This window comes from Podarcis liolepis (assembly GCF_965112155.1).
Source record: "Podarcis liolepis genome assembly, chromosome: 9".
NCBI lineage: Eukaryota > Metazoa > Chordata > Lepidosauria > Squamata > Lacertidae > Podarcis > Podarcis liolepis.
In genome coordinates this window covers 54,855,298-54,877,999 of record NC_139564.1, presented here as the reverse complement: position 1 = coordinate 54,877,999, position 22,702 = coordinate 54,855,298, and the positions used below count along the sequence as shown (strand labels likewise).

Sequence of the window (22,702 nt, the reverse complement as noted above, 5' to 3'; positions counted from 1 at the left end):
GAAAAGTGAATGCTGTAAGAATAAATCTCTGCCTTTCATCATTACAGCCAACGAAGGCATGGACATTAACAAAACATATGCTGGAAAACAGGAAATTTTGTCCTTCACAGAGCTTACCCTACTTTCTCAACGATTTCCTTTGCTTTCAAGCCTCTTATTTTCTTTACATACCATTATTTTCTAAGTAAATAAAACAAATACTTGGCAAACAGAGTAGGAAAAACAATACAGCAGTCAATTTATGGTCATTTACAGTATTTGAAGAATGACTGATCTTGCAGCCATTCCCAACTGATTTGAATCTTGCATTTTTATACGTCTCAGTGCAGTGAAAAAGGCACAAATAAGTAGACATAGCACATGTGAGCAGCAATGTAACTGAGGGGCAAAGTGCATGGCAAGAAGGTATGATTGCTTGCTATACTTAAAAGCCGGAGGCCAGGACAATCAACACAACCAATTTTTATGTTGTTTTGTTTAACTAAATGACTGTTCTTGGGACTCTTCTGATTCTGGCTCAATTTACATTTCAATGGTTGTCCACCATGCAAGAGAATTCCCAAGAGCATCCCACAATTCCCACAAAGCATATTTATTGGGGGGGGTTGCCCCTAGAACCACTCCTCAAACATGACTGTGGGGGTTGATTTGTCAGAGGGACTTGTTTGAAAGATACCTATTCTTGAAAATATGTATTTGTGATTCAGGATCACAAGTATTCCCCCATTCAGTTTCCACTCATCTGAGAAATTTTCACATTACAGCTGATGGCAAGATCTTGTGTCTAAAGACTGGAATGAACAATGTACTTCTCTTAAATAGAAGCATGAGAATAAAACAGCAGCCTTGCTAGAATACACAAAAACATTAGGCAGGCAGATGCTCCTGGGAAACTCACAAGCAAAATATGGGGATCATCTCAGTGGTTTGCCTCCAGCATTTAGTAATTAAGAGCATGCTGCCTCTGAACAAGGTGACATGATTCTAACTTTATAGATAACAGCTGGTGAAATTGTCCTTTATAATTATCCACCTTTTAAAAAGCAAAGAAAATGTGTCTAGTTCTTTTTTAAGGAACATAATCAGTTAATGCCGGTGTATAAATAGCTGTTCACCTGGTCACCTGTAAGAAACAGGTTACCATGTAAAGATGGTTTACTAAAATTAACACTCCACCCCTCGCTGCTTTTAGATATCCACTGGTGCACATACATACAGGTATGTGGGCATACAGGCTATTAAGATAATTATTAGGCTACTAATGTTTATGGACTTATTTCCATGATTCAATCAGTACTCGTCATAGTGTCTGGTGGCAATGAACGCCCTAAGCCGAGATTACATGTTGTCTGATGGTTAAGCAAGAACATAAATACTGGACAAAGAGTGAGCAGATAGGATTCAAACGTTATACACAGCTCTTAGTAGATCTGTTTGTCTCACAATCAATGACTAAAACGTTCATCTAAGTTATGTCTGTATCTGTGACTATACAGAAAGCAGATAAATTTCAATACCTGTGATAACCTTCTGTGCTTTTTGGAAACCCTCTGATTCTTTGGCTTAACAGAGAGTTTGTGCTTTGCTGCACTGTTGTCCAGGCGGGCAATTGCCAGGGGAATTGCATCGAGGTTGACCGTTTCAATTGTGCCAGAAGGTGAGTGATGCCTTTTCGGCCGCGATGATGATTTGACCGGTGTAACCTGTTAAATTGTCGCAAGTGGAAATGAACTTGATTTAAACAGTTGAATCGACAGGTTTAAAAGGATTAGCAGATTTAAAACAAAACAAACTCTGAATCGAACAGTGGCTCCGTTAATGAACTCAGAGCAAAATCCAGAAGTTTCCTTTTGTGGAAACACAGCTTCTCATAGGGGCACCTCATTTTTCCAGTCAAATGGAAGAACCGCCTCCTCTTCTATTATGTAGCCAAGACACTCAAGCACCATGCTATCCCTATGCAAACCACCAGGTCCTGATGTTTCTAGACGCAGGGCAAGAGATCTGGTCTGCCCCCAATGGGCATCAATGCTCACTGCCACACAACTTAGTCCAACCTCTCCCTTTGATCACTCAAGTACTCTGTTAGCAGCAGCTAATATGGACTGGGAATTAGCACTGGGACAGAATTCACTTCATTAGTACAGCCTCACAAGAGAAAGGCTGACTGGATATATCCCAGTCCCCTTGCCAGCAAGGGTTCACCATTTTGTATCACTTCCTCAGTGGTCATACAAGAACCAAGGGAGCAGTGGGGAAGGTGAATTAGGGGCAAGACTAGGCTTGGTAAGTCCTTCAATTATCTGCAAGCCCAGGAGAGCTGCCCTACACGGCTCCTCTGTTTGCCAACACAGCAAATGTAAGGTATTTCAAGTTGTAGACAAGTTTCACAGTTCACACAAGGCTGTGTATAAATAATGCTTTTAAAAGTTGTAGGTCATCCTAGGAATTGGTGTTATGTACTGAAGTTCTCACCCTGGGCCAGCAGGGGGATACTGTAGATAGTTTTCACTCAGGTCCACATATGCAAATAAGGGATTGAAAGTGATGTTCAGTGATTGGCTAGTTACAGAAAATGGTTACTGTTGCGTTCTAGTGGAGCTCTATATAAGCAGGCTGGCTGAACCCTTCAGTTCAGTTCTGTTCTGGCCTGTGAATAAACAAGAGCTGCTTGAAGAATCGCTGTGTCGTCTGATATGTTCACCCACAACTTAACATTACCCATACTTCTGTTTATTGAGCCAGGACTATAGTAAGCCTCCATTCAGAGTTGTGGCTCAGTAATATATTCTAAGCTTTGGATGTATGAGACCCAGTTCGAACCTCTAGCACCTCTCCTTAAAAGAAGTCACCCACTCTACCGCTCCATAGGACCTTATCAAGCAATGCTATACTCACATTATACCAAGATCAAATCCTGCTACACCACAGTATGCGAGCATCACTGAGATTTCCTACCAGCTTATACTTCATGACATTTTGCCAGTATGGTGAAGGTTCTGTCAAATCCCATAGCTCCTCAACCAGCGGATCTACAGTAGAAGATTGCACCCTTAAAAGACCCACTCGCAGAACACACAAGATCCCTTGGTCTGGGTCAATATGCAGTAGTTTCTCATTTCCTTACAAACCTGTGGCTTCCCTTCTGATTCAGTAACAAGTTCCCTGGCACAGAGGTCTGAAATTTAAAAATTCAGGAAGGGACGCTCCTTGACTTATCACTAATTACTCTACCGAGACTAAGCAAATATTAAGTGGCAGCCCTACACAAAGTTTAAGAGGCTTTTTAATCTAATATTTATTTGCCCTTGTTTAATAAGCTCGTTAGATGCCTTGTAGAAATCAGCCAAAATGTCATAAATGTTAATAGGCTCATAATCAGCAATGGCAGCAGTAAGTACAGAAATATGAAGAGTGTAGCACTTTCCATATTTTAGGTATTCTGGGCTTTGTAAGGCTCTACTGAATCATGTGACATATTTATTTTGTCACCCATAGCCAAATATGTGTTTGTTTCTTTGGTTAGCTTCATACACCACCTGCTGATGCTTGGATCTCACTTTCCTCTTAAGAGTTGCCAGATTCAGACCCTGCAAAAACCTGAGCCTTTAAGTGTTGTATGGAAGGTAGAATTTCATCAGGTACAGATTTCCCCATCACAGTGATGTAGTGAGAGGAGAATCCACACCTGGCAGAATCATTTTACTCCTATGTCCTCTTCTTTAAGACACCCTGGTCACATCTGCACCATACATTTAAAGCACGTGGCTTTCCTCAAAGAATTATTGGAACTGTAGTTTGTTAAGGGTGCTGGGAATTGTAACTCTCTGAGGAGCGAACCACAGTTTCCAGGATTCTTTGGGGGCAGGGAACATGCACTTTAAATGTATGGTGTGGATGTGACTCCTGTCTCTGGATTCCCTGCTCTTTATATCCTCTACATTCTGGGACTTCTTTCCAATCAGCAGATTCCCTTCCTGCCCATGTAGTTCCTCCTGCCCATACTATTCTGCTGCCTTTGGTAGAGTGTACATACAAAGGATGTGATCACATAGCCAGTGGCAGTGGCAGTGGCGTAGCGTGGGTTGCCAGTGCTCGGGACAGCACAGGGCTGGCAGAAAATGGCATGCACATTCAACTGCCTAATGGCATCCGTGTCACCCAGGAGATCACAGCCACAGGGAGTTGTTATGTTGTAAGGAGAGATCACCTCCTGGTCCATGTGGAGAAGCTGCTTTCAATGAAGCCCATTGACAGAAATGCACAGTTATATGGGTACTGAAATTTTGCACCCCTAACAGTTTTGCACACATGGCAACTGCTATGCTACTGGCTACTAGTATGGCCAAAATATCTTGGGGAGGCCAGGAGCCTCTTCCATAGTAACCACCTTCCTAAGGAAGCATAACAGCTTGAACACTACAGTAGTACCTTGCTTTGCATATATTTTGGATTACAAACACGTCAAACCCAGAAGTGCGTGTCCCAGTTTGCAACCTTTTTTTAGATTATAACCCATTTTGGGGGGATTATGAACAAATTTTTTTTGGAGGCCCCAAACTGCTTTTTGGGGAGGCCTCAAACTGCTAGGTTGGCAGGAGCAGGGACCGAGCAACGGGAGCTCACCCCGTTGCGGGGATTCGAACTGCCTACCTTCTGATTGGCAAGTCCTAGGCTCTGTGGTTTAACCCACAGCGCCACCCGCGTCCCTCAAATAACAATTGAGGCATGCAAGTGGAACTGTCCCACAACCCGTTTCCAGCTGCATCGGATTCCAGCAGATGGAAAACGATGTTGGAAAAGAGATTGAGGGAAGCTTAAAATATAAGCAGGGGAAAGGCTGAGCATCATCTTCAAACTGAGCCTCCTACTGCCTGCTTACTACTATGACTAGCACAGATTCGGCTTAATGACACAGATCTACCATCGTTACATGTTTGAGTCCCATATTCACATTTTATGGCTTGGGGGTACATGCTTAGAAATTTCCAGTTGTACTTTTAAAATTGTAACGTGGAAATGTAAGAGCGCCTCCAGACTGTTGGTATTTTGAAGGGGTGATTCCTGCATAAACTGGAATGCTGGGTTTGTGCAATTAAACCGGCTTAAAGGGCTCTACTGCCCTAGTGCAACAAATCCACTTTTAAAAAGAAAGGGACTGTTTGCAGTTTGGAAAAGGACAGGAAAAAGGATGTGCAAATGACTAACAGGAAGACTTGTAAACACAATGCAAGCAAATCTGAACGAATGCTCAATGAAGACCAAGTATAATATAACAGCCATGTAAGCAGACCAGGACAAATGCTCAATAAATAGGTCCTATGGTGGAACCTTAAAGGTAATAGCTATAGAGGTCCTTGAAACAAATGCATGACTATTACCTTATCTTCCACTTCCTGCCTTGTTCCACGCAAACTTGCTGGGCTTAATGAATCGGGTGTGCCACCTGACTGGAAAAACAAGATTATGATTGCCAAATATCACAACTATGGACTACCATTACAGAACTGGTCGAAATGTCTTAACGATCCCCCTCCATCTCCTCAGACTCCTCTGTTCAACAGAGGGACCCTCTGGTTAGCTTCACTGCTCTCAGAACTTTGGTCTGGGAGAGGATGTTAGAAAAAAAATATTTTAAATAGTGTTGCATTCTGCCCTGGGAACATATGGTGCCATGGGAACTGAGGGCAGATCCACAATTTATACAGCGCACATTGTTGCCTGCTTACAAGTGTCATGCCAGTGCGTTCAGTGGAAAACACATGTAAGTTTTCATACTCATGCCTTTAAAAACCTGTGTACGCTTATCTGATAGAGAAACAGTTCACACACATGTACAGGAGTTGGTTAAGACTGTTATTCTTGATTCCTTTGGGAGGTAGGGTGTGACAGAAATGAAATTAATAATAATAGTGATAGTAATAGCAGCAGCAGCAGCAGCAGCAGCAGTAGTAATAATAATAATAATAATAATAGCTGTGCTTGCAATATAAAATATGGAGCTGCCTTGGAGCATTCAATTCTAGTTTACATTGACCTTCAAAGCAATAAAGCCTCAGTGAATGTACAGTGGTGCCTCGCAAGACGAAAAGAATCCGTTCTGTGATTCTCTTCGTCTAGCGGTTTTTTCGTCTTGCGAAGCAAGCCCATTGAAGGATTAGTGGATTAGCGCTATTAGCGGCTTTTAGCGGCTTATCTGCTGATCGGATCAGCTGATAAGCGGCTTAGCGGCTTAGAAAAAGGGGGGGAGGGAAAAAAACCAGCAGGAACTCGCAAGACATTGTCGTCTTGCGAAGCAAGCCGATAGGAAATTCGTTTTGCGAAGCACCTCCAAAACGGAAAACTCTTTCGTCTAGCGAGTTTTCCGTCTTGCGAGGCATTCATCTTGCGGGGCACCACTGTACTTATTTTTTAGAGCTTCTTTTTCTTACAGACAGCAGCACAACAAAGATCCACCTAGAAGAAAATTTATGTATGTACTTGACAATTTCAAAGTCTGTTCCTCTGAGCTAAAGATGATGCACACTTTCAAGTCCCCTTAAGAGAGACTTGTGCAATGTGCAACACCCAGTGTCGAGACAAGCCTTCGGAATATGCTCTACATATCCTTGAATAAAGGTCTCCATTTCCCAGCTGCCCTAAGAGACAGGGTTCTATCGCTTATAATTCATGTGTGTCCCTGAAAGCCTGCAAAGCAAACAATTTATCTCTTAAGTTCAAGGTTGTTGACACTTGTGGTTTTATAAATAAGTCTCCACATTGCATGCTTTTAACTCCCTGAATGCTGAAATTGGTGGGGACTGTATTTTCTTTGTTTTTTTCATGACTCCTTTTTTTAACAATTGCATTTTCTTTCCTGCAAGAAAATGTGCTTGCCTCTGCCTGTTTACCTCAATTCCCAGTAAGCAGCTCTTTAAAAACAAAACCCAAACCTTTTTAGGATTTGTTGTGCTTGAATTTATACTACATACAAACTAGCTCTAAGAAATTATGTGAGTCAGCCAGGGATGCATTTAAAGGCAAATCTATATCATTTGCACTTTTTGAAACAATTCACTAACTGAAAGACAGCTATCCTTCAAAATTTGAACTTTTCTGAATTTTGCAAAGCAGTTCTTCAACCATGCAATGTGTACAAAAATACACTGCAGTAAAGTGTGCACAGAAATGCATTTTGTGTTATTATATTATTATAATTATTATTACATGTGAATAACATACAAAAACACATTAAATTAGGATAAATTGTGTTGCAAAAATGTGTCCATTAGGCAAAATTGCTTTAAAATGTGTATATTGGGAACAATTTGCACTAAAATGCTGGTGAATTTTCAGGATTAGGGTTGGTTTTTTTTAAAAAAAGTAAATGTGCAAAGTGATGTGGAAATGTAGAGAGCTGAAAATTGGAAACACGAGAGAAACTGAAATTGACAGATTTCCCCACCCCTAGGATGAGCTCGCATTGTGGTCTGAGGAATATTGCTTGGATACGTTCTGCTTCCTCTGGCACCCAGGAGTGGCATCCATCATTTTTTTCTGATACTTGGTAAGGAGACGAGCACAGAAGGACATTTGAGCCCTCCTCAAATTGATTCTGACGGATCCTACACTAACTGCCAGAGAAAGGTGTCCTGTTCCCAGGGGCTGGCGCTGTCCGGCTCCAAAATGACTGGGTCTGTGCTGGGTGAGAGAGAATCACACATGACTCCTAGTGCTGAGATACCGAGGAGTGCAATTTGCAAGGACCTAAGCACAAGATTGCAGCTTGCTCACCTCACCCAAAATGCTGTGAATAGGTGAGAGGTGCCAGCTCATGCGGGCTATAGTGGAAGCAATGCCAACATTATCACCAGCACTTAGCTGAAATGTATAATAGGGCTGGAAGGTCATGGACAAGTCTTGACCTTAACATGCACACAGTATGGGATAACGCACAGTTATGAAGCAAATATAAATGCCGATTCACAAAACTAATCATGGGTAATGAAATGTGAAAACATATGTACCATATTTTTCGCTATATAAGACGTACTTCTCCCCTTCCAAAAATTAAGGGGAAATGTGTGTGCGTCTTATGGAGCGAATACAGGCTCCTTGGGTTCAGCAATAGCAACGCGAAGCCTCTGAAGCACAGCGGGAACGCTCCTGCCGTGCTCCGGAAGCTTCGCGTTGATTTCGCTGAAGCCTGGAGAGCGAGAGGGGTAGGTGCGCACCGACCCCTCTCACTCTCCAGGCTTCGGGTTGCTTTTGCTGAAGCCTGGAGAGCAAGAGGGATCAGTGCACACTGATCCCTCTTGCTCTCCTGGATTCGCTTCGCTGGAGAGGCGCTGCACAGCTTTCCCTCTCTGCGCAAGCCCCCTTCAGCGAAGCGGGAGGAGAAATGGAAGGGGCTCCATTTCTCCTGCTGCTTCGCTGAAGGGGCGCTGTGCAGAGAGGGAGAGAACTTTTTTTTCTTGTTCTCCCCCTCTAAAACTAGGTGCGTCCTATGGTCGGATGCGTCCTATAGAGCGAAAAATACGGTACATTTCTCTATATAGATACTGTCTTCCATTGTCTGTTGTGTTGTTGTTTTTTACATGAGGAAAGTGACTCTAGACTGGACCAATATGTAAGGTTCTCAGATCAAGCATCATGACTTGCATGAGCATTGAACTTGTGAACATACCTGTATGTCATGTGTGTGGCATTCAACACCCACATTGCATCGTGTTTGATGATTCTGCAGCTTCTTGAAAGTAGTCCCTCCAAACTCCATCCCCAACACGCACCCAGTGTGAGAAAGTACAAACTCACCACCGCCAGCAGCAGGCAACTGCTTTTGACATTTCCACAAAGTAAGGTATCAAGGACTTACTTTATTATTGCTCTCTGGAAGGACCATGTCCTGCTGTGCAGCTGTCTCCATGGGGCTACTGAGTAACACATCTGCTTCCAAACTAGCGTTTGCTTCCCCAACTGTCTTCACTGAAACAGTCACTTGTGAAGGTTGGCCAAATTTAATATTCTTGGCCAACTGTTGCTGGGGGAAAAAACAACAACACCCTGCATATTAGAAAGGAAAGACATAGCCGTTCATACCCTCTCCTACACAGTTCATTCCTCTCCAACAGTGATGGGGCCCATAATATTCAGCATTATCAGATGAAAGAGAAGGCAGTTAATTTTAGTAAGTGTATTAGAATAACAGATCACAGGCTACACTTAACACATCTTGATTTGTGTCAATACTCCCCTCTTTTATGTTGACCAATTCCCAATGGCTGGAACCAGTTGTCTGTTTTTAACCATAGAGCATCATATTTCTCAACAGAAGTGGCCCCTGTTCTTCTGAGTCTAGGTTTCCACAAAATCCAAATGCCTCCAGTTTTCAGATTTAAAACCAGACCATCTTCATGAGGGTGCAGTACTGAAGAAACTCTACTCAATGGACAAAGGAGTCATGGCATCCTCTCTCTCCAGCTCCGAGAGAGGAAACAGGAACAAGTAAGAGCAAAAGTACAGTACAACAGTACATACAGCGGAAGAGATAAGACTGTCTTCCGTTCCTACACTCTTCCTAGACAGGCATGTGATTTGCAGCATCGGAGGCGTGAAATACTAACACTTAGCACATCTTGATTTGTGCCAATACTTCCATCTTTTATGCCAACCAATTCCCAATGGCTGGAACCAGTTGTTTGTTTTTAACCATAGAGCATCCTATTTCTTCACAAAAGTAGCTCCTGTTCTTCTGAATCTAGGTTTCCACAAAATCCAAATGCCTCCAGGTTTCAGATTTAAAACTAGACAATCTTCACGAGGGTGCAGTACTGAAGAAACCCTACTCAATGGCCCTAAAACTGTTAATAATCAAGCTCCCAACAATAGCGGTAGGGGAGAAACAAGGCCCTACCCCACAAATAATTTATTGGTAAAAATTGGTTCCGACTGCATCTATGCTTCTAAGATTCCATTCCACAACAAAAAAAGTGATAAATAGGCAGCCCTAAACACAAAGTATTGTAAGTCAAGAACCTTAGGTGACAGCTTATGGGCAGCAGAATGGGAGACACACTAATGTTGCCACCAAAAACTCACCTAAAAGTGAAATTCAAAGTGGATTTGAGGGAATCTGGGGAATTTAGAATCTTAAGATGATATCTGCTGGTTCAAACCAAAGGTCCATCTACTTCAGTATTCTGCTTTCACCATGTCCAACAAGATACTTACGGGAAGCCTGCACCCATGTCCAATGAATGTTTGGGGACTTGCTTAGAGGGGGTTCTGGAGTTTGCTAAAAACAAACATCCAAGCAAATTTGGTGGCCCCTGCTTCAGCGGAAAATCTGAGAAATTCTGGATGTGTTTCAGAAAGATTCGTAAAATTTCTCAGGAGATTTTGCACAGGTCACAGAAAGACAGATCTGACCTATGGAGTCGAATTCATGGCTAGTGCTCTTTCGCAGGTCCCATTAATTTTAGTGGAATTTGTGCAGGTGAACTTTCAAGCACAATAATCAGCTAAAGAAAGAGAAGATGCATTAAGATTTTCTACCCCAGGAACCATTTTATCTTTCTATCACTCACTCATCCTAAAGCAGCAAAATATGGATGTCATAAGAAAGTACATGCTGGAAGTGTAGCAGATAAGTTTCCTTGTTCCTTCATAATTGCTTTTTATTATTGGGTGTTGTTTTTTTAAAAAATGTATATCTGTTTTCCTTTAGGGAGTGGGTGGGGGTGAGTGAGGAGAGGTGATAATTTGTATCTTAAGAGCAGTATCATTTAAGAAATAGAAAACTATGAGAAAACCTTCCCCCTTCTTATAATAGCGGCAGTCATTTTATAGCACAATTGCCGCTAGACCAAATATGTGGCAGACAAAGGAGTGAAGCTTCTGAAGGGGGAAATATACTCTCAAGCTCTGGAAATGCTCCATCATCAATAAAAATCATTACGGCTTGGGAAACAACTACTAAAAAAAACAATTTATTAAATTAATTAATATATTATTTACATTCAGCTGCTTTTAATAAATTGAAGTCAGCCCTATTACCTTCTTACTCCCTGGCAAGTTTGTATACTTCTGGGAGTCACAAAATCATAGAACTGTAGAGGTGGAAGGGACCCTGAGGGTCATCTACTCCAACTCCCTGCAATGCAGAAATTTTGTCCACAGCCGGTCCTGGGTGAGCTTGAAACACCAACCTTCTGATTAACAGCCAGACACACTGACCTATCATGGAGAGTAAAGGGCCAGTGTGTGTGTCCCCGCCCCCATGAATCATAATGGCCAGATCCCCAAATTTATTTCTTATAAAAATAAAGCTACTATCTTTTGTAGAACCTGAGATATGAGGCAAAATGTGCAGGCAATTCTCTCTTTTTTGTAGGCAATAGCTTGCTCTCCCACTTTTGTAAGAAAATAGCCTGCTCTCCCACTTCACTTCGCTCCTACCCTGGAATTTTTTTCTGTGGTTGCACTTGCTGAGGGTAAACTCCATTGAACATTAGGAGACTTTTTCCTCAGTAAACATAGGATTGCACTGAAAACATTTTCCCCGATGAAAAGCAAGATAAAGTTGTGGAGCTCCCTTTCACAGGCATGGCAAAACCAGCGATGAAGGTTGTCTCAAACTCAAGAAGTGTATCCATGGTTATTGGGTTATGCACCCATCAGTTCAGGGTTGAAAGAAGCATAATGAAAAGCTGGAATAAAAATAATCAGATTCAACCAATACAGGGTGCTCACTATACTTCAGGTATCATACAAGTAGGGCCCTTGCTTAGCAATCTTTAGTTATATCCTAAAGTTATACTCCTTGTTATCAACCTTTAGTTATATCCTGCCCCCACCCCAACACCAGCTCTCCTTTCCTTTTTTCCTTATTGGCTATACTGTTCAGAAGTGTTCCATTTAATTCTTCCCTTGCTGCTTTAAAAGCCCTAAAAGGCCTCAGCCCAGTATACCTGAAGGAGCATCTCCACCCCTACTGTTCAGCCCGGACACTGAGGTCCTCCTCCGAGGGTCTTCTGCTCGTTCCCTCACTGCAAGAAGCGAAGTTACAGGGAATGAGGCAGAGGGCCTTCCCGGTAGTGGCACCCACCCTATAGAATGGCCTCCCTTCAGATGTCAAGGAGCTTAAGAACTATATAACTTTTAGAAGACATCTGAAGGCTGGGGAAACCAGCTAGATGGGGCAAGGTATAAATAATAAAATTATTATTAGACCTAGCAAAGTCTTTAGAACTGAATAATACGTTACACAGAAATGAAGAAAGATAGCGTGTGAGTGGCCTGCAAAGTCTTATTTCCTTACTTCTGCTATAAATAATGTGTGGATTAGTGGATTCCAGAGTAGGAATGACTGCTGGAAGGAGCGAAGAAAGACGAAATGCCACAGTACACCTGCATCAGCCCAAGCAAATGCCTGCATCTGCCACGACTGCAACAAAACTTGTCTCTCCCATATCAGTCTCTACAGCCACAGCAGGCACTGTAACTTAATGATGGAGTGCTTCCAAGTGCTTGAGAATATATTTTCCCCTCAGGAGCTTCACTCCTTTTTCTGCCACATATTTGGTCTAGCAGCAATTGTGCTATAAAATGACTTAAGACCAGTGCTTTTTTTCCCTTTAAAAATGTTTAGGGGTACTCTCATTTTGACTCAAGAAAACCACCAATTTATAGTTCAAATCTGGAAAAATAAACACAGTAAATAGACAAAAGTACGAATATTCACAAAATGTTTAGGGGGTATGCGTCACCCCCCCCCCCGAAAAAAGCACTACCCAAGACATGCCAAGCAGTGAATTATACCTACAGACAGATCTGTAAGCATCAACTGACACTTGCAACTCACAGGCCTCACTGCCATTGTACACCAAAATGTTCAGCTACCCTCCCTGGCCCGCCCCACCCCTCTTTGAAGAAAGGTAACACTTAATTGGCACCAAAGAGCTGAATAATTGGACATACATTTCATGTGAAAAGTAAACTCTTTAAAAGGTATTTGGAACCGGCAAATGGAAAATTTAGCATTTCTTTCTTGAAATAGCTGGATGAATCATACTCAGCTAGCAGAGAGGAGACTGTTAATTATTTTTATTTTGTAAATTACAGGGAAATTTACCACAAGATTTTGTCTCTCTGCCTGTCATCTAATGTGTGAAAAATCTACAGGAAACACACGTTCAAAGAAAAGGATACATGCTGATATATATATATATATATATATATATATTTGCTTTCGTAGATTTTCACGGGTATAGGAATGCAGGTTTTGGTGTCTTCGGGTGTCTTCCCGTGTAAGAGTTGGGGTGTCTAGGCGACGTTTCGACGAGGTCTCACTCGTCATCTTCAGGCTGGTGCTTTCGGCTTCTTGTTACTGGAACAGAGCAGGATCTCAGTGTTTGAGTTCCTATAAATACTGTTGAGGGGGTGTGGTGTATAGCCTCCAACGTTCTGGGCAGAGAGGAAGTTCCCAGGTTAGTGTGCCTAAAGCTGACAAAGACCACTTGACAACTGAGTTACAGAATCTCTCAAATGTGTTAATCGCCAATGGATACCAGCAAAACAGGGTTACGAAGCTAATCCAAAAAGAAACACCCCCCAAAAACCAAGACACAGAAGAAAACAATGGCATGGCCCTCCTTCCTTATATCAAGGGCACTACAGATAAAATTAGCAAAATCCTCCATAAACACAATATCAAAACAGCCTTTTGCACCAACCAAAAAATAGCCAATATCCTCAGAAACCCCAAAGATAAAATCCAGTTGGAAAACCAAGGGGTCTATGAAATACCCTGCAAAGTCTGCCCAGCCACGTACATTGGACAAACAAACAGACGAATAAATGCACGTATCGCAGAACACAAGAATGCCGTCAAAAAAGAAGAAAAAACTTCCTCTCTTTTCCAACACATGAAAGAAACAGGACACGAAATTAATTTTGCAGATTCCAAATTGCTCTTTAACATGGAACATCACCACAAGAGAATAATCATGGAAGCCATCGAGATAGAGAAACACCCTCACAACATGAACAAGCGTGACGACACGTCCCGCCTGCCAGACATCTGGAAATTAGCCCTCCCCACAAAAACCGACACCAGAACCAGAGGCACACAGAACGCCATCACCAATCAACCACACCAGACCCAAACCCAGACCCTCTCCACAGATAAATTACAGACACCATCCAGTAGCCAAACCATAGTGGCACCTCCGGATGCTGCACCCCCCTGCAATCCCTACACAGATCTGGCTGGCACAGGGCACAAAACCACAGCTCGCCCCTATACACGAAGCCAAGCCAGAGCACAACTAAGTGCAGTACAGCCATCTTCTCAGAAAAACTCTGCACAAGCTCAAGAGGTCAAGACACGAAAGCTTTAGCAACTAATCCACACTTAATGACCCACCTAAGTGGTACTCAGAATATCACTCAAGAAATCACTCAAGATATCCCTCAAGTAATTAAGGAACAAAAGAAGAAAAGGCACACTAACCTGGGAACTTCCTCTCTGCCCAGAACGTTGGAGGCTATACACCACACCCCCTCAACAGTATTTATAGGAACTCAAACACTGAGATCCTGCTCTGTTCCAGTAACAAGAAGCCGAAAGCACCAGCCTGAAGATGACGAGTGAGACCTCGTCGAAACGTCGCCTAGACACCCCAACTCTTACACGGGAAGACACCCGAAGACACCAAAACCTGCATATATATATATATATATATATATATGCAGGTTTTGGTGTCCTCGGGTGTCTTCCCGTGTAAAAGTTGGGGTGTCTAGGCGACGTTTCGACGAGGTCTCACTCGTCATCTTCAGGCTGGTGCTTTCGGCTTCTTGTTACTGGAACAGAGCGGGATCTCAGTGTTTGAGTTCCTATAAATACTGTAGAGGGGTGTGGTGTATTGCCTCAAAAGTTCTGGGCAGAGGGGAAGTTCCCAGGCTAGTGTTCTTTTCTTCTTTTGTTCCTTAATTACTTGAGGGATATCTTGAGTGATTTCTTGAGTGATATTCTGAGTACCACTTAGGTGGGTCATTAGGTGTGGATTAGTTGCTAAAGCCTTCGTGTCTTGACCTCTTGAATTTGTGAAGAGTTTTTCTGGGAAGATGGCTGTACTGCACTTAGTTGTGCTTTGGCTTGGCTTCGTGTATAGGGGCGAGCTGTGGTTTTGTGCCCTGTGCCAGCCAGATCTGTGTAGGGATTGCAGGGGGGTGCAGCATCCGGAGGTGCCACTATGGTTTGGTTACTGGATGGTGTCTGTAATTTATCTGTGGAGAGGGTCTGGGTTTGGGTCTGGTGTGGTTGATTGGTGGTGGCGTTCTGTGTGCCTCTGGATCTGGTGTCGGTTTTTGTGGGGAGGGCTAATTTCCAGATGTCTGGCAGGCGGGACGTGTCGTCACGCTTGTTCATGTTGTGAGGGTGTTTCTCTATCTCGATGGCTTCCATGATTATTCTCTTGTGGTGATGTTCCATGTTAAAGAGCAATTTGGAATCTGCAAAATTAATTTCGTGTCCTGTTTCTTTCATGTGTTGGAAAAGAGAGGAAGATTTTTCTTCTTTTTTGACGGCATTCTTGTGTTCTGCGATACGTGCATTTATTCGTCTGTTTGTTTGTCCAATGTACGTGGCTGGGCAGACTTTGCAGGGTATTTCATAGACCCCTTGGTTTTCCAACTGGATTTTATCTTTGGGGTTTCTGAGGATATTGGCTATTTTTTGGTTGGTGCAAAAGGCTGTTTTGATATTGTGTTTATGGAGGATTTTGCTAATTTTATCTGTAGTGCCCTTGATATAAGGAAGGAGGGCCATGCCATTGTTTTCTTCCGTGTCTTGGTTTTTGGGGGGTGTTTCTTTTTGAAGCCGAAAGCACCAGCCTGAAGATGACGAGTGAGACCTCGTCGAAACGTCGCCTAGACACCCCAACTTTTACACGGGAAGACACCCGAGGACACCAAAACCTGCATTCCTGTACCCGTGAAAATCTACGAAAACATATATATATATATATATATATATATATATATATATATGAGATTGTCAAATCCAGACAGACGTTTTCAAAATAGAGGTATTTTTTCCAACAGGGGAGAGATAAAATATATTAAAGAAGATAGTTATGTACTGTATATGAAACAGAACTATGACTCATTTGCTGTGTGGCTTTGGTCAAGGTTTCATATTGTATCTCAGAAGAAACAAATAAACCATTGAAATTAAGCTCAGAAAAATCAGAAGACTCAATTAAAAAAAATTTTTTTTAGATAAAGCAGTAGAATGCTGCAAAAGCAATGCACAAAAATCAACACTACCATGAGCAAGAAATTTATTTGAATAGCATTTTAGATTTTATCTTACTCATGGGCTCTAGATTCTGTATTTAATCACCATTCAGCCCCACTATTTAACCCCGCCCGAGAAGTATTTTTTGTGAAAGTGTGTGGGGTGAGGGGGGCAAGTGCCATCTTCAAATATCTCAAGGGCTGTCACATGGAAGAGGAAACAAGCTTGTTTTCTCCTGCTCTGGAGGGAAAGACTCAAACCAATGGATTCAAGTTACAAGAACTGAGATTCCAACTAAACCTCAGGAAGAACTTTCTGACAGTATGAGTTGTTTGACAGTGGACTCCTTCGGAAGGTGCTGGACTCTCCTACCTTGGAGGATTTTAAGCAGAGGTTGGATGGCCACCTATCATGGATGCTTTAGTTGAGATTCCTGCATTACGGGGGTTTGGTCTACAATTCTGTGTCATCTGCTGGCTGGAATATCCACAACACAGTGATCCTGACCGCTTCAACATGCATGCACCCAATCTGTACTCCAGATTACTGAGTTCAATCCATGTGCTGGCTTTCAAATTCACCACACAAATGTCTGTGCATGTGTGCAGCGTAACGTGGGAACAGCTCCAACTTTCCCAAAGGATGGGGAAATCCGCAAGGGAACTAGCTGTTGTTGACGGCACCTGAGAGAATGCAGCCCAGTTTCCCTACCGAAGGAAACCTTTAGGCACCCAAGGGCACAGACTCTGCTAGAGATTTCACATAATTCTTCTGTCGTATTTCACATAATGCAGCCCGGGCATCAAGGCCTGATGTTCAAATGGACATCAAATTGCTTGTGCTTATGAAGAACTATTATCTTGCTGCCTCATTATTACACTCTGAGGCTCATATGTATCCATTAACCATGCCTCTGTTCGCTTCCACCGATTCCTTAAATTCCGGCTCATAAAAGAGGCTCATTTAACCCCCTGTCTCTTACTCTTCCTTCATCCTTCTAACCTTTGGAACATCAAGCCTGCAACATTTCTACCTGCAGTTTCCTTCTTGCTGTTCCTTCATAACTTTCAGACTATGAGCCTTTGGGAGATCCATTTGTCATCTTTTATATCTACAACACTATTTTACCCATCCTATGACTGTTCCGACAGGCTGACCTGCACCTCTAAATAAAGATGCCTTCTTATAGCATGGGTATTGTGCTGTTTCCCCATCCACAAGCTGCTGCAAATATTGATAAAGGCTTATGAATGAAGCTACTGATAGAAATGTTATGTGTCAAAGGAAGCTGTGTGTGTTCATCTACAATGCACTGGGGGGGGGGGGACTTTTCGTAATCAGCAAGTGTTTGAAGTGAAATAACAAAATGCCTCTATGCATGGTATTTTTATTTGATTTTATCATGTATTTTGTTCTGATTGACATATATTAGCAATAAGGACCTTGCTGGTGGGACCTACAGTTGTCTTAATATTTGCATTAAGCCAAGCTCTTGGGGGAACTTTCTTGTATGAGGTCCTATTAAATGTTCTCATTAATCAATTTCTGTCAGTTCTCTTTCAATATCACCTGAGAACCAGAAACGAAGCATTAAACCTGCATGTTCTCAATCAGTGTTTCCCAACCTCGTTCCAACCGTGGCCCCCTTCTGACCTGGTTTCCTCCCTGTGGCCCCTATCCACCAGCAGAACAGACTTTTGCCGGCGTATCGCCTTCTCACTGCAAACCCTGCAGAGCATATCAGGGAGGAGTTTTCTACTTTCAGGGAGATTTTCACATTCAGATACAGACACAAACCTACAGCCCAGGGGGACAGCTTTTCCATTTGCTTGTGCTGATTTTTATCAAGTTTTTCTTAGTTAACTGACAGATTGTGACTGGATGGAACTCATCACCACCCATGCACTGGGACTTGACAGATGCGTGACAAGCCTTTCTACTGCTTGCCTTGGGCTGTCAACAGGTGTTTTCAAAGACATATACCTTAAATCAGGAAGGTTAATCAATCTTCTTCTAAAAAAGTAAAATAAAAAGTTTTCCTGTCTTCCTATCTCCCCAACTGATCCTTTGTCCTCTGGAGATGGGAGTGCATTTTAAAGCTGTCATGGGCGTTGGGTTTATATTTTGTCATTACATCAGATAACTGTTAATTATTCAATCCTGATTTGATCGAGATTTAACTTCCAATTCAGTTTAGTGGGTTCTAAGTTGTGAAGACCTCACATAGCACAAACAGTATTTGAACATGTGGTCAGTGCTTCACCTAATTTCATGTGTGGCCTTCATGCTGCCGTAGGGTTATGGAGAACGCTGCCAGAAACTGTAAAGTGCAAACACACACACTTAGAATGAACCAACTTTCCTAACAGCGTGACATTTTGCATAGCAATAGGGTCAGCAGAAGGAAGGAAAGATGATGAAACAAGAAAAATTAAAAGAGTTTGAACTGCAACACCTGTAGTCATGTCGCTTTCTAATTCTTACCTGAAGGGTTTTGACTTTGCCTAGGATGTTTTCTTGTGACATTGCTTGAAGAGACTCTTCACTCTCTGTTCGCCCATCAGGTATAAAAATACTTTCATGGGAAAAGGCCCGTGTTCCCATACTATGATTGGAAGACCTGAAGCACAACACATAGAGGATTTTATTTTGTAAAAGCATCTCTGCCATTTTTCATTGCACTGCTTCCCCAAATTAATGTATGCCTGTATTTAAAACCGTGCCCTAACTGGTTTTGAGGGTTCATGGGGGGAGGTAAAATATTTAATTTGCATTCTATTCACAACTTTTCTTCCACAGCTTACATTTCCCACAAGTACCATTTGGTGAATATGAAAAAGGCCAATGAGCATGATATATGTCTGTAGTATACAAATCATGGCACAAAAAATACAAGGAATTACCGGTACTACATACTAGTTTTTAGGCACATGTGATGGTACCTTATTAGATCATACTCAGAGCAGACCCACTGAAATTGATGAATATCAGTTAGTTATGACTTTAGTTTCAAATACAGAGACTAATAAATAAGCTCAGGTCAATCCTGAATTTGTTTTGTCCAAGTCTATCAGTGAGGCATTTTCTTGAATTAAAAAGTTTTAATTTGGACTTTGATCACTCAAAATTCATTCCATATGCCATTGTATACTCATTCTAATATCAGTTTATGGACTGTTAATATGGTCCAATGCCTCTACACTCACAATGTCTATGCTGGCAGTGGAATTGTTCAATCCACTGACATTGAAGAAGAGTTTGGATTTTATATCCCGCTTTATCACTACCTGAAGGAGTCTCAAAGCGGCTAACATTCTCCTTTCCCTTCCTCCCCCACAACAAACACTCTGTGAGGTGAGTGAGGCTGAGAGACTTCAAAGAAGTGTGACTAGCCCAAGGTCACCCAGCAGCTGCATGTGGAGGAGCGGGGAAGCGAACCCGGTTCACCAGATTACGAGTCCACCGCTCTTAACCACTACACCACACTCATGGCAGCTGAGCAGACACATGGTTGCTCAAAGCAAGCAGAGCCCTGCCCATCAGCCGACAGTGGCTCCGCTTATTCCCAAAGAGACTGTATATAGGATGTATGAATCAGCCATATGTTATCCTGCACCACTAGTCACACATTAATCCACATGAGTGGTAAAATATATATAATCAAGGGCAATTTACCATTTGTATTTTGAATGCTTGATTTCCTTGAAATGAAATTATGAAGCAAAACAGAGCAAAAGTCAACGGGAATGAAGATTTCAAAGGCTTTCCAATTCCCAGTTATAGGAGAGATGAAAATTTCTTCTTGCTGTTATATAATTACGATATGAAAAGCTTTTGTCTTTGAAAACTTAGTAAACCATTAATAAGAGCCTTTGGAACAAATGCAAATTGACTGAATCATTTCCCCCCCAAAAAATATAAATCAAAGCAGAAGCAAGGCATTATATATAATATAAAATGCATTTAGTTGTACCAGACAGAGGCCACGTCCGCAGAGTTAAGAACTCTCTTGAGCTGGACTTGGCTAGTAAGCTTTAAAATAGTTCAGTACATCATGCTATCACAATTTTTGAGAGCTACAAGAAGCACTGGACACCTTCAGGTGTCAGGGAACTGCCATCAGAGGCACGGGAGAAGGAGAGGGTCTCTGATTCTGCAGGGGAAGGTCCAAGCGCTAGAGGGAGACTCAGCCGGGAAGAAGGGGAAGAGAATGAGTGTAACACCAGGGATCCAGGAGAGCAACGGGACATGGAGGTGCAGGGGCTCCAGGACTCTTCATTGGAAGTTAGCGAGGAGAGCCCAAGCACCCCACTGCCCACGCCCACCCTGCACAGGAGACTCCCGCGCAGTGAGAGGCGGAAACGATTGGGCGTCAAACAACTCTTATGTTGGCAACGCTTTAAGAAACGCCCACAGACAGATTCTACGAGTGACTAAGGGCAGCCACGCAAAGATGGGCTGCACAGTCCGGAGGGTTTAACCAGGCAATCCGATGCTCAAACGGAGCAGGATTACGCACGAGTAACTCCCAACCACTACAATAAGGCTTGGCAGTTTCTGCTTGAGACACTAAATAAATGTTTACTGCTGAAGTCTACCAGTCATTGAGCATAATCAAACAAATGCAAAACATGTTGATGCCTTACTTATTTCAGCAGGGGAGGTTTAAGCACTTGCCTGGTTTTGCCACTAGAATCAACAAGCCTTAAAAGTGCTCAAAACTTCACTAGGATCATACCCAGTGTTGAGAATAACTCAGAGTTGCAGAGAATTCAAAAGACAAGGGAATAAAATGCTATGTGTCAATAAAGACAACACAATGCACCGTATTTTTCGCTCTATAAGACGCACCAGACCACAAGACGCACCTAGTTTTTGGAGGAGGAAAACAAGAAAAAAAATATTCTGAATCCCAGAAGCCAGAACAGCAAGAGGGATTGCTGCGCAGCGAAAGCAGCGATCCCTCTTGCTGTTCTGGCTTCTGGGATAGCTTCGCAGCCTGGATTTGCTCCATAAGACGCACACACATTTCCCCTTACTTTTTAGGAGGGAAAAAGTGAGCTTTATGGAGGAAAAATACGGTATTTTAGTACATATTGCACTATACATGCATGTAGAAGAGGACTTCATTTTAGAAACCTTATCTTCATCTAAAGAATCTCAGTTTGAAAACAGATGGGATAATAATTTAGACATAATTTATTAATATCGTATCAGATTCCAGAGCGGGTAGCCATGACAGTCTGTTGCAGCAAGAACAACAAAGAATATTGCGGCACCTTAAAGAGTAACTAGTTTTTTAAGGCATAAGCTTTCATCCTACCTCCCCCCCACCCCAAAAAGCTGTGTGTGGAGAATTGCCTGACAGTGCCAGAACTTTCTTTGAAGTTTTCTCCACAGTTCTTCAAACAGCTAAACAGTCAATCCGCTATTTGGCTTAAAAGCGGCTTGCCTTTCCGGCTGCCTTTCTTGCAGCGGTGGAGATGTCAAAGAAAATCCTGGTTGTGTGTGCAGTTCCACAAGTGACTTATCTGGATCACAAATTCCAATTATAGACTTCATAGTGGCGCTTCCTGATCTATTTGTAAAGAAAACACATCAACATCTGACCTACTGCCTGCAACCCTAGTACACTGATCTAGTGTGCAAGTATTACATAAAAGTAAGGAGCACTATTAGAGGCCAGAAGTACAGTTATAACATAGGAAAATTCACTTTATCGGTTTAATTAGAGATCTGTGGCGCCATTCCAGCAGGTAACTCTGGTGGCAGCAGTGCCTAATGAGTTTTTAAACTACATGGGGTAATGTCTGGAGAGTATTATGTCTCTGAACAACCAATGATACTATACACAGGTGGCCAATGTTATAAATATTTGTTTTAAAATGTGTAACCCACCGGTTTTTATAAAATAACACTCAAAACTATTAATAAAATACAGAAAACAAAACAAAAACTGCTCAAATAAAAAACCAAAAAAACTCAACATGAAATGGGGAAAGAACTTTTTGAGCCCAGTGGTTTGTTTGTGTCCAGTTAAGAGAAGATGACAATTCAAAAAATAAATAAATCATTTGCTCTTCTACACATTTAATTCTCCAGTACATTCTAGATACATTCCATCTTTAATCTTTCAACGATTCTATGATTGTGTCCTTTCCTCTTATGATACTTTATGGCTATATCCGCTACATATCCTGGAGGGTATTTCTATATGTGGGTATGTTTATGGTTCACCTACAGTGACAGGAATATATTTCCAAGTATAGCGATTTATCTATATTGCGTCCTTGCTGTGCTCCTGCACAATTCTAAGACCATTATCATCTTTTGGAAACCTCAAGCTGCCACATATTTTTAGGAGTGTAGAAACCTGCCTCCCACTCCCTTATTGAGGCATTCGCAAATAGCAACAAGAAAATG

At 42.2% G+C, this 22,702-nt stretch overlaps 1 protein-coding gene across 5 annotated transcripts in view; it reads right to left on the bottom strand.

Moving 5' to 3' along the window:
* Positions 1–22,702, bottom strand: part of CRACD (capping protein inhibiting regulator of actin dynamics) — a 116,551-nt gene that overhangs the window by 21,217 nt on the left and 72,632 nt on the right. For all 5 annotated transcript variants that reach the window (XM_083459730.1, XM_083459731.1, XM_083459729.1 and 2 more), the window contains 4 exons: positions 18,764–18,899; positions 8,855–9,019; positions 5,382–5,450; positions 1,518–1,703 (listed from right to left, as the gene is read on the bottom strand). In XM_083459730.1, the coding sequence (XP_083315856.1) occupies positions 1,518–1,703; positions 5,382–5,450; positions 8,855–9,019; positions 18,764–18,883 (540 nt within the window). In that variant the 5' untranslated portion in view covers positions 18,884–18,899. The remainder of the gene's footprint in view (positions 1–1,517; positions 1,704–5,381; positions 5,451–8,854; positions 9,020–18,763; positions 18,900–22,702) is intronic.